This window comes from Ambystoma mexicanum, chromosome 14 (genome assembly GCF_040938575.1).
Source record: "Ambystoma mexicanum isolate Mex_15411 chromosome 14, UKY_AmexF1_1, whole genome shotgun sequence".
NCBI classification, from domain to species: Eukaryota; Metazoa; Chordata; class Amphibia; order Caudata; family Ambystomatidae; genus Ambystoma; species Ambystoma mexicanum.
In genome coordinates, this window is record NC_090940.1 from 472621538 (window position 1) to 472634535 (window position 12998).

At 48.5% G+C, this 12998-nt stretch overlaps 1 protein-coding gene across 6 annotated transcripts in view; it reads right to left on the bottom strand.

The window, feature by feature from the left end:
- Positions 1-12998, bottom strand: part of ATG2B (autophagy related 2B) — a 5509925-nt gene that overhangs the window by 1207889 nt on the left and 4289038 nt on the right. For all 6 annotated transcript variants that reach the window (XM_069637692.1, XM_069637689.1, XM_069637687.1 and 3 more), the window contains one exon: positions 10373-10481. In XM_069637692.1, the coding sequence (XP_069493793.1) occupies positions 10373-10481 (109 nt within the window). The remainder of the gene's footprint in view (positions 1-10372; positions 10482-12998) is intronic.

Below are 12998 nucleotides of genomic sequence, written 5' to 3' on the forward strand. Positions count from 1 at the left end.
GGAGGACGGTGATGTCAGCAGAATTAAGGGACAGGTTCGGGAGGGCGGGATTACGGGACGCATGGCGGGAGCTGAAGGGGGATGAGGAGGGTTACACCGTCCTATTGGGAGTACATGGATCACAGTCTAGAATTGACTATGTCTGGGTCTCAGCGGGTCTGGTGGGCAGGATCCACGTGGTGAAAACAGCCCCTATAGGGATTGTGGAGCATAAGACTGTATCTATCCACTTGGATTTAGTGTGCAAGGAAAGAGGGGTGTGGGAATGGAAATACCCAAAGTTCCTACTTAGGGACCCAGTAATTAGAAGGGAATTGGAAGAGAAGATTAAGAGCTTCTTTGCGAACAACAAGAGGGGGGACACGAGGGAAGAAATATGATGGGACGCATTCAAGGCCACGCTCAGGGGGGACTTGATAGCAGCAACGACACAGAAGGAAAAGCAGCTGAAGACACTGGAAGTGCAGCTCGAGTCAGAGGTGGAGGCAGCAAGACAAAAGGCTGGAACAACCCCAACTAGGTCCTCCATGAGGGAGTATAGGCGGGCACTAGGGCAATTAGAAGTCTTTCGAACCAAAAAGGCTGAAGGGGCACTGCTCACCGTCTGCCAAAAATACTACGCCAAGGCAAACAAGGCGGATACACTACTAGCGAGTCTACTGAGGGGGGCGAGGTCAAAGAATGTTATCACAGCCCTGAAAACTGGGACAGGGGAGCGTGTTACACGATCGGGGGACATCCAGGAAACATTGTCAGAGTACTATGAGTCCCTCCATACATCACAGAATCCTCAGGCCCACCTACAGGAGGAGTTCTTAGGAAGGGTACAGCTGCCAAAAATTGGGAGGGAGGCATGGGAGGCCCTTAACCGGGAGATCACGGAGAATGAAGTAAGGAGAGTGATCAGAATCTTGCTGTTAAATAAGGCCCCCGGGCCCAGATGGCTACACTGCATCCTTCTACTAAACGTTTGCAACAGAACTCATTCCGAACCTGACACTTCTCTTCAACACATTTAGGTCGACAGGCAGAATAACCCCATCTATGGAGGAGGCCAGACTAAGGCTAACAAAGACCCGGAGGTGAGAACATCCTACAGGCCCATTGCACTGATAAACGCTGATGCCAAGATCTACACAAAGATCTTGGCAAACAGGCTAGAGACTCATCTCCCGGACCTGATCCACCCGGACCAGGCCAGTTTTATTAGATGCAGGCAGACAGCGGACAACATTAGGCAAGTGGCTCAACTGGTGGAAAAGGCACAGAAAACAGACACTCCTGCGGTCCTCCTAGCGTTAGACGCTGAAAAAGCGCTTGACTGCGTGGAGTGGTCCTTCCCGTTTCAGGTAATGCAGAAAATGGGCCTTGGAGGGGAATTCCTGGCAATGATCCAGGCCAATTACCAGGCACCGTCATCGAGAGTGGCGGTTAATGGGGCGATGTCGAGACCCTTCAGCCTTAGAAGAGGCACGAAACAAGGATGCCTGTTGTCCCCAATGCTTTATGCAATTTATCTGGAGGCCCTCCTGCAAGCTATAAGGGAGGCAGACGGGATAAGGGGCATTCCATTCGGTGGGGAACATCAGAAGGTGGCAGCGTTTGCTGATGATCTGCTGCTCAACCTGACAATGCCAATTGAGTCTATCCGGGCAAGTAGAATCCTGTTGGAGGAGTTCGGGGACGTTTCAGGCCTAAAGGTTAACATCAGCAAATGGGAACTCTTGAATCTAACCCTGAGGCAGGGGAATGCGATACATTGAGAGCAAGCACACCGTTTCAGTAGAGCTCAGGTGGTATCAGGTACCTGGGAGTGAGGATCACAGCCACTCTCGCAGGCTGGTAAGGCGGCCAACTATCCCCCATTATTGAAGGATATCAAACGGGATTTTCACATGTGGAGAAACCTCTGGGTCTCGTGGTTGGGACGACTGGCTGCAGTCAAAATTATTACTCTCCCATGGTTACTGTATTTATTCCAGGTGATCCCCCAGGTGATACCAACAAGTTTCTTCTGGGATCTAAGGGCTCTGACTAACAAGTTTTTATGGTAGGGAAAGAGAGCGAGGGTCAGCAGGCACCTGTTGATGGCACCTATACGGGAGGGAGGGCTGGTGCTACCGAACTTCCAGCAGTACTACGAGGCCATGCAGCTACGGGTAATTCGAGAATGGCTTAAGGAAGGGGTGAGCACGCAAGATAAGCAATGGGTGAAGATGGATAGAGCGGTAGCGCATCAAAATTTGGTGGAAGTGCTATGGCTACCAAAACAACACAAGCCAAAGCACCCGTATGAGAGCACCATAACTAAACTAGTAGCAGACGACTGGGATAAACTGGTGGGAGCCAAGGGGATAACAACCTTCCCGTCACTATTTACACCTACATTCAACATCAGGGACTTCACATCTGGGCTGGAAAAGGGGGCATTCAAGCAATGGCAAGTCGGGGGGTGCAGGAAGCTAGGTGACATGTTCCGATGGGAGGGAATACTCTCCTTTGAGGATTGTAAAAGGGAATTCACAGTGAAGGAAGGGGAAAGACTTAGGTATGCGCAACTAAGGCATTGGGTGTTACACCCTGGGAACAGGGAAACAACGCAGTTTGAAAAATTCCTCCTAACTAACGACGGGTCCAAAGGGCTAATTTCCAACCTCTATAGGATATTGGGCAATGCAACTGCTAGTCAACAGTGGCTGTATATGCGGAGATGGGAGCGGGTCCTGGGGAGGGAGATCAGAGGGGAACAGTGGGAGAGGTTGTGGAGGGAGATCCCCAAGTTGGCGAAAGCATTTCAGTTATAAGAAACATGGTATAAGATCTTACTCGGATGGCACTACACACCAGCCCTCCTTCATAAGATATATCCGGGAACCTCAGGGTACTGCTGGAGGGGTTGCGGGATTGAGGGCACGGCGGACCATATCTGGTGGAGGTGTCCAAAATTGAGCCATTCTGCCAGGAGGTGCAGAGGGCGCAGGATCAGGCCTACGGGCCAGGGGATAGCAGACCACCGGAACAGATCCTCTTAGGAATGAGAGGGGGCATTTCAGTGGGGGAATCTAGAACAAGGGAAAAAGCAAGAGTGGTCCTTACGCTTTCAGCTATGACGATAAAAGCACAGAGGTGGAAAAGCCCAGAGTTACCAATGATGCAGGACTGGCTGCGGAACATACAGGAAATTATAGCTCTAGAATGGGCAACATATGCCCTGAACAATAATGTGCATAACTTTGCAAAAGACGGGGGGGAAACGTTGGCCTTCCTCAATGATGTCTTTCGGGTGGTGTGGTGCCCGCAGCGCTTAAAACTGTTGGATCTGCAATGAACTTTGGTGACCTGTCAATGAAAGGAATGGACCAAAGACACAGCAGAAGTTGTCTCCGGGGGAGGGGAGGGAGAGGGGGTGGACCGCAGTGGCAGTGCAGGATTGCAGCTGGACAGGCAGGGACCTGGGCCCGAATTCAGCGGGTGACCAGGTGACCAGTGCATGGAACAGGCAAGTGATCAGCAAGGGAGAGGAAGAGAGAAGGCAGAAGCAAAGAGAAAGGTCTTGAGTTGCTTCCAGAACCGGAGATGGTTCTGCTCAAATTTCAGAGAAGCAGGGAGGCTGTTCCAGAGGGAGGCCCCAGCCAAAGAAAGAGATCTGCCCCCAACTCTCTGCTTGGAAAAGCGACTGACTCTCAGAGAGTTGGAGGTGGAAGAGCAAAGAGCTCGAGAAGGCAGATATGTAGGAAGAGAGAGTTGGAATTAGTGTGGTCCACGGCCCCCGAAAGCCTTGTGGACAATTCTAAGAAACTCATGGTGGCAACAAGTAAGATCGACACAAGTGATCACAGTTCAAGGGTGTTTATTTGAACAATGAATGATGTATGCAGGTTGATAAAACGCCTAATCTAACCCTAAATCTATGATGGGAGCAAGCGTTGACCATAAACTGAATATTGGTGTTGTGTCAAAATAAAAGGGCCTATACTAAGAAACCTATTGCCAAACCTTTCAACTAATACAAAAAAAGGGTTGTCGGATAGTTCTCAAGAAAAGAAAGAAGTGTTCTCAAATAATATGTCAGGATGCAGCAGCCTGGGTATCCCTTTGCCACGTTTTGAGTACGGGGTAAAATGGGAGCTTAGATCACAGTATAGTCTCTGGCATCTCCAGAATGAGACGATAGTTCCAATGGCAGTTCTCAGGACCGTTGTTGGCCGAGTCTTGTTTCCTTTGAAAGTCTCTTGCCTTCGGGGCCTGATGTGTTTAACTAACAAAAACAAACGTTCCTGTAGCAAAATGAAAGTTCATTTAACCAAATGAAAGTTCTTTCAGAGTGATAAGGATTCACCCCTGGGTCCCCCTCTTCTGGCTGCTGATCCTTCTCAATTGTTATCCACAGTTCAGATAGGGTAAGGATTTCACCCCTGGATCTCCCTCGGTCTGGCTCGGACCCCTCTTGACTGGCAGTACTCGGGTGATGGCTTCACCCCTGGATCTCCCTGTGCCGGGCTTGGACCCCACTTGACTGCCAGTACTTGGGTGATAGCTTGGACCCTGCTCTTCTTGCATGGTCTGGCATCCCTCCTTCGGGTTCACCCTTGCTGTCACTTAACTTTTGCTTTCATCTTTCTCAATCTTGGGGTGACAACTTTTCACCCTTGGATCCCCCTCTGCCGGGCTCCGACCCCTCTCGATTCTTAGCCTCCCCTAACTGGGTTTACTGTGGCTCTCGATCAGGGTGATAGTGACTCACCCATGGGTCCCCCTCTTCTGGGCGCTGACCCCTCTTTACTTTCAATGTTCTCTTTTTACACAATTCAGTGTTTGCAGGATTCACCACCCTTTCTTTCACAGTGCTTGTAGATCAAAGTCTTTCGATTGTACAGGGATTTTGCTTGACCCTCTCTGTATGACCACTTTGACCTATTCTGCTGGCCCTCCTATGGCCTTATGGCAATTGTAGTTTCTCTCATATGGGACTCGGCCAGAGTATCTCGAATTAGCACACACATGGTGCCGGTTTCCCTCTGCATCTGGTCTCCCCTTCTTGTTACACTTCTTTACACAGTTCATTAAACTTGGTTCAAACTTGCCACTTTGGCCTTCTCTCACTCAACACAGCCCGGTTCTTATTGATTCTCCCGCTTGGCTTTTGGCTTTTCTGGAGTCAAGGCCGGTACCACGGGTGCAGGAGCTTCCCTTGCTCCTCCTTATCGGCATAAGCTTGCCCTGTGTACCGTTGACATTCGCGGTCTAAGCCTTCTTCCTCAAGGTTCCATGGGCCTTGGATGAAAACGGCAAGGTCACTTCTCTCCTTGCCACCCTCTTGATTCCTGTCACCTTTCTCCTTTGCTTGAACTGCTGCGCGGGGTTAGCCATCTCACTGTGCTGTCTGCCATGCCTGCCTTGCTCGTACTGTGCTCTTTTGCTCCACCTTTTATCTCTGTGGGGAAAGGAAAGAGCTGTCCGGTGTGTGTGTGATTCAGGTTAAGTGCCTTGCTTTGCCTGACACTGGGGTTGGGACATGTCAGATAAACAGTTTTATCAGTCTTCAGTCTTTCGTGAGGAAAGACAAAGTTCATATTTGAAAGGAAACAGATTGAAGTGTCAGGGTATCCTATGGGACGTGATGGGGCAGAGATGTTATAGGGAATTATAATCTTTGTTCTAGGGGGGTAGGTTGATTTTGCAAGGGTGGTTTTGGAGAGTTGTTGGTCACTTTCGATTGGGAGTAGCGGAAGTGACACCCAGCAGCTTTGATGGATTTCTAGGATTTTGTTTTTCACCTAGTAAGAGTGTAAGCCTTTTTTCCCACTCTTACATGTGTTTTGCTATGTGTATTTCTACTTTCTGTGTGATCTTGGGCACTGGAGCACCTTCAGTGCAGTGACACAGGGTTGTCTTGGAGACTTCCCACTGACTCAATTTTTCTGGGGCCGACTACTGTCCCCCAGAAACAGGTAAAGTTGCCATTAACTTTATATAGTCACTTTAAACCACAGACCCAGTACACACCATCTTACATGGAGTATTGGAAAGGGTTAACTCTTATTCCTTTTTGTCTGTGCATCTTGGAGCCTTGTTTCGCTCCCTTAACATTAAGACTTGGCTGGTGGCAGTGGTATCTACCCTAACTTTTCTACCGCGATTATCTTATATAAACGTGGTATTGTTTTAGGCTATTATATTAGCCTCGAACATAAACCCACTTGACCAAATACATTTTATTTTGGTTCCGGCTGGGTTTACTCGCCATTTCTTTTTGTTAAAGTCTTTCTCGTGTTGTTCTCTGTGCGCCAAACCGGGGATGACTCCTTTGTTCGCTGTCTTTTCGCGGGCTTCTGCACAGAAGACCTCCTTAAGGCGCCTGATAGTCTAGGTAGGCAGGATGTGAGGGAGCGATCTTCGGACCCCTGCCATGGGTTCCATTGGTAATCCAAGTCGCACTCTTGTCTGATTGGCTAAGGGGACTGGCCTTGCCAGGCCAGCCACCCTGCTGTGTGATTGACAGCCAGGCTGTATGAATGGGGGAAAACTGCATAAAAAGCAGGTCTCTGGGACTGGAAAGACAGAGTCGCCACTGGAACGAAAGAACCAACAAGGAACTGGAAGAAGAGGACCCCTACAACGACTGAACCGCCCGGTGAAGCCCTGCTGCAGGTCCGAATCTCCAAATCCGACGACAGAGAAGATCCTCCAGGAAACTTCTTCCCTTGAGCTGGTGGGAACAACCAGTTCGCCCAAACTACAAGCCAGGACCCCTCCTCTGGTCGAATTCGCTGTACAGAGCTACAGTGGGCCAGATAGCCAGGAAGGTCGGACCCTGCTTAGGTTTTAAGGAGAGCACCTTTTATTCTTTGTTTGGAGCTGCTTCTGGTTTCTTCCCTGGGTAGTGCAGGACCCTCCAGTCTTCCTATTTCTGATCAGTCTGACAGTCACTTCAGGAACCGTGAGCCTGAAGAAACTACCAGGAACGTCTGCCTCAGCTACAGGCCCCTCTCTGTTTTAAGGTACTGTGCAAATCCGGTTGGCCGTTTCGGTCAGCCGCGGTGAAAGGGTTTGAAATCTATCTCCAATCCGAGGGCTTGTCCTTCTGATTTCTGGTGTTTTTGCCTATGTTGGCTGGGAGACCTATCCGTTTGCCTGGCTTGGCGGCCCTGGAAACCCCAGAACCTGCCAAACATCCACCCTCTGTCAGAGAGAGAGTGGGCCTGTGTGAAGGTTTTGGCGGCCAGTTTGTGAGAATGGCCAGAGATTTGGCCATCTGCAAAATGTTCTTCTTCTTATCTAGCTCCGTGTCCGTGGTGTAATAGAACAGGTCGCCGTCCTCAAAAGGCAAGTCCAGGATTCTGTCCTGAATGTCAGGGTTGAACCTGGTCGCTGTAAGCCTGGCCGTCCTTCGCATGTCCGTCGCCACGCAGCTAGCTCTGCTAGCGGTATCTATGTGTGCCACTGTGGCCTCCATGATGCTTCAGCGAGCCCTGCATTGAAGTCGGCTTGCTTGTGGGCTGGAAGGTCTGGGAGGAAATCAGCGATTTCCTTCCATAGCCGTTGATTAGCAGCCACCAGGATGGCATCGGCATTGGCTTGTCGGAGGTGGAGCCCTGCACTAGAGTACACCTTCCTCCCATAGGCCTTGAGCATTTTTTCTTTCTTGCCCATTAGAGCTAATGTTGAGGTGCTCGCCAAAGAGGACTGAGGTTTGGCGTTCATCAAAGCTACCGCAACGACAGATGCCAGTGGCTGGGGTTGTACTGACAAGAGCAGCACTTCACCCTCCACCTGCCTGCATTTTGCATCCAGTCTTATTCACTGGCTGTGTGAAGTGGGGCTTGAGCCAACCCTTCTGAGCTAGAGCCTCCATGTCCTTCTGCAAGAGGATTCCGGATCTGGATTCCGCCTTGATGGCGAGTACTTGTGCCAGTACCCCTGACTCCGGAAGCTACTTCTGGGGCTGAGGGATGCCCAGGTTTTCCGCTAAACCAGCGATTCTGTCATAAAAGGCCCTTGCCGAAGACGGCGTGTCCTGTTCCTTCTCATCTGTCTCTTGCCGGTCACCTGCATTAGTAGTGGCCACTGGGTCTGGAGGAATCAGGTCTACCGCTGGAGATGGCACACGCAGTGGAGTTGGGGGCGCTGCAACTGGAGCCACAAGAGGTACGGGCATCGGTGGAGGTGCAGGCTGCAAGGGTATCGGCTGAGGCAGCAGTATGGGCAGAAGCATGTCCTGAATTAAGCCCTTAAGAACGTTCCCCATCTGCGGGGACCGCATAAAGGACAACTTGACAACTTGTCAAAGAAATGCTCCTTGCAGGCGAGCTGGGAGCGATCATGCACAGGAGCCAGCTGCGGTCACGTAAAAACGCCTGTTGTCTGCCATGTGTGAAACCAGAGGGTGTCTTTCCTGTTAGTCCCCGGGGATCTCTCTCTCAGGTGGCCGAAGAATGGTCATCGCCTTTGGATCCAGACCCTGGGGGTGGATCAGTGAGGGAGGATCACCAGGGTGAGGGGTCTTCGGGGAGTGGGTGCGAGACAGCCGAGGGTGAGAAACAGTATACCCCCCTTTTCTGTTTATTTAACCTATCCTATTTTTTAGGATTCTCAGAGTTCCCAACCCCATAGCCCCCCTTTTTACAAACAACGGACCGAGGAAGAGGGTGACAAAGTAACAAGACTAACTCTCATACATCCTACAGGACATGTCCCGCTAAACGGGTCAGGCAAAGTCAGGCACGTGACTTTAAGTGAATACACGTGATACCAATTATCTCTCCTCACACGGATAAAAGGCAGAACCTAAAGACACTCTGAGCAAGGCAGAACACAAGTACGAACAGGACTTCCGGGACGACGAAAAACCTACTGGAGCAAAGTGACGGAACAAGGGACGAGAACAGTGGGTCGAAAACCCCACAAACCCCCCAAAACTGGAGGTCGTTGCCTCTGACAGGCCACGAAAGACATGTGGAGAAGGTCTGATCCCACAATAGAAGCCTGCATTGTGTTTCAAGGATGCCACCGACCCTCCCGGGTGAACAGCAGAGTTGGGGAGGCGAGGCCAAGCCTTTGGTACTAACCTTGACTTGTCAATGGGAAATTGAAAAACCTGGAAAGAAATGCACACACCCGGTGAGTTGGCAAGCGACCTGAGAGACCATTGTGGGTTACGAAGAGGAGAGTACAAGTGTGCAGGAGAAGGAAAGTAAGGTGTCATTGGGTACAAGAAGGAAAGCCAAGAAAACAGGGGATGCAGAAAGCCCCTGAAGGAAAGTCAAGAGAAGGAAACCAAAGAGAGAGGTTTAAGTTCAGAGTGGTAGCACTAAGGAGGAGAACATAACCTTGCATTTTCGAAAGTCTCAGATGCTAACCCTTTGAAGGAACTGTGTATGCACAAAAAACGGAACATGTGTTTTCTTTTTAGCTCAAGAGGGGAGGGAACCCTGAGAGTGCTGCTCTTGCCCTTGTTCTGTCCCTCAGGTGTGTGTAGTGTCCTCCCCTCTCAGAACCAGAAAAAGAATGCCATGAGAGGGTGAGCTGCCAGGGCTCGGGCTGCTCTGAGGACTCCCCCCTGTGCCGTGAATCCATCCAACTCCTCCCCGTATGCTCTCAGCATTGGGGATTTCTCCACTGGACCTCTGCCTGTTCTACGGCTGCCATTAGTGTTCCCGTGAGCATCACATTCCCTTCAGATCTTGATTACGCAGGGTTCACCACCTTACTTCAGGTAAGACACCTCTGTGTCGTTCTTAGCTGGCAGTGGCTCCTCACAAATCGCAATTATTTTGTAGGCGCAAGTGCTATATAAATAACAATAAAATGCAAAAATACAAATACAGTATAAAAGTGTTAATATTTTATTTACTTGGCCAATGCTCAAAACATTACTTAATTGTTTCTTGGAGCTTGTTTCCTTTTAAGTTTTTATTTTATTTTGTAATATTGGCTGGCAGTAAAACAAAATGTGAAATTATATTTTGCTGCGTAACATAAAAGGCATAGAATTTCAGAAGCAATGGCAAAGTAAAAGAAATTTAAAAGCATCAGCATTTCAGGAAGAATTTGTTGGCAGAAAAAGAAATGTAAAGATGGAGGTGAATGCAAAAACATTCCGGGATTTCAGCTGACATTATCAAAGTTAGATGTGTAACCCTTTTAAAATGCTCCAGATTTACCAACTAGATCCCATGAGTGAGTGATAAATAGGAACCAGAAACACAAATTCTGCAGTGCTATTCTGCACATTATAAAATAATAAACCTATCATTCCATCTTCTCTCATCGATGAGATGTAATAAAACAATGACTCATGGAGGACAATATACTCCACCAGATAGATTCCATACATAACACAGCTGTTAGATAACACAGGACCATATCTTACCTTGGTGAGTTGAATTTCCATTAAAACATCCTGGTTTCTCCCTTTTCTCCCTCGTACTGCGCTACGTACATGGCTTGCTGGTGTATGATTAGGTGAATGATTGGGACAACTGTGGTGTAAAAGAAAGAAATGTTGCTAAAGCACAAACCATATGAAAACAAGCCTGTATTTATACAATGAAATGTTCACAGAATAGAGTTAACAACTACATGAACAGGATGGTGTCTTAGTCATCGACTATGATACACTATACGTGTAAGCATTGTTGAATAACTAATATTGTAACAAAGGTTTATTGTGGTAACACAAGTGAGCACAAGGGAAGGGTTGAAAAAGAAACAATACCTGGTATCTGGGCTTGGGATTCTTCTTTCTGAGCACCCCAGAGTCCTGAGGGTTAGTCTTAAGTAGTGGGTTTGACTGGGGTTCCTTTATCTAAGGCCAGAGTCCAGATTAGGAGAAGGACAAACACCCCAGGGAATCCATGGGATATAGGGAGAAGCAGTGCTTAATTGTATTGGTGTTTGGCAGGGTTGAGCCCTGTGATGTATTTCTCATCACCAGCTCTTATTGGGTCAGAATCTTTTCAATTATGATCTGGTGATTTGCCAACTTTTTAACTGTCAGTTGATCTTAGTAAACAACATGCAACAACAATGTGAGTCATGCTGTCAGTGCTTTGGCAGTTATGCAGTTTTCATGAACAAAAATGAGCCAGAAATTGACAGTGCTGGGTGCTCATGCTGGCATGCCGGCACTGCTCTCGTTAGCCTACATGACCATAGTGACACTACAATAATTGACAGCACAGCCAGAGCAGGGTGTGTGGCTCAGGGATATTGTGTAGGCGACTGCCAGGTAGCTTGGGTAACAGGTGCAGTTCACTAATTTAGCAGGCATGTAGGCACACAAATGTTTATGTACCAGTGTCAGTATGATGCTGGCTTTGCTGCATGTTTGCAGGCCTGGGCACTCAGTGGGCACATGCAGGGCCAGGTTCTATTTAAGCTGAGCACTCTCCTGTTTTCATCTGGTATGCAGCCATCATTTGGTGCCCCAGTATGGAGACATGTGAAAGTATTAAACAGAAACTGACACACTAAAGCAGTTTCCAGTTCAATAAGTGGGGCCGATGGGTACCCAGCACATAGAGGACAACAACAGGATAGTCACTAGCCAATATGGCAATTGTCTGGAGCTGAACAGCTTACTCTTCCTTTTGACACTGAAGGCAAGCAGCTCTACTCAAGGGGTTTCCCGGATGCTGAAGATCCACAAGGTTCTTGAGTTAGGGAGAAATATTGACTTACTGAATCATGACCACATTTGGCTGGGGGACCTTGACAAAAAAAGGTCAAGTGTCCACAGCCCAGGCGGTCAAACTTCTGCTAGGAACCTCCATGAATGGTTTGCGTACTGTGGTGGGTCCAAAAGAATAGTGACTTTAGTCTTATCCTGAAACACAAACTACTACTGGCTTGGGAACTAGGGCTGAAGACCAAAGTCTTGTTTAGATTAGGATAGAAACAACCTTTTTACTACCTTTTGTTTCTCTAGGACCTTTGGCACTAATATTTTGAGAACCCTTTCTGTGTTGCAGGCTATACTCCCTTGACAGTGGTTTGTATAATATGCCTTCCAAATACTGCATCCAATAGTGTTGAGCCTTCTCTTTACACATCCATCGGTCTGTGACAGTTTTTTTTAATATATATGTTTCATTGTATTTAATAAAGGGCTTGTCTGACCAAGTGTTAAGACGGATTTCTGAACTCTGTCCTGGTGGAGCAGAAGTTCAGAAGGCCAACCTATTTACTTGGAACAGGGTAACCTCTGGACGAGCCAGACCAATCAAGGTAGCGATCGCGGCGGTCAAGACTAGGTCTCAAGAGGGGTGAGGGTGACTGAAAGCCCGCAATGAGCACACAAAGCAAGATCACTTACAAACTACTCCAAACAGTTGTTATATTAAAAATATATACACATTTATTTCAAGGCCTTTAAAACAATGACCGTAGCGAGAAAATCACAATATAACAATATTAAACCAACACATACCATATCAACACAATATATATATACAAATACGACAGTCGCAAGCGTTATATGCACGAAATGTGTAGTCCACCTAAAAGGGAGGGAAAACAGGCAGTGCGAAATAATGCTTAGACCCAGTTCACCTTCAGAGGCACCTAACTAGATGGAAGTCCGAGCCCTGCGAAGAGTGGAGCCTTGTGCTCAAAAGTACCTGCACGCGCTGGTGCCAACGGGCAGAAGGAGAAGCTCTTCGAGGGAAATCAGGCAGTTCAGTTTAGTGCACAAAAGAAGAAGAACAAGTTCCGTGACTCAAGCGCAGCCTCCACAGTGGGCAGAAGCAGAGAGCGAGTACGGACAAGGGTGCTGTTTTACACAGCGGGGAAAAGCAATGGGCTCCTGCAGGAGGGCGACCAGATCCTAGCTATGCTACTCACCGGTCCCCGATGCAAGCAGACCCAGGCTTCTCCGCGTCAGTTTCAGCAGCTGGCAGGTTCAGAAGAGCAGGGAACGCCTCGTCGTCGTGCTGAGAAAAAAGACGTCCCAATCGAAGAAACCCGCACAGTTTGTTACCACAGCAGGGCAACGGAGC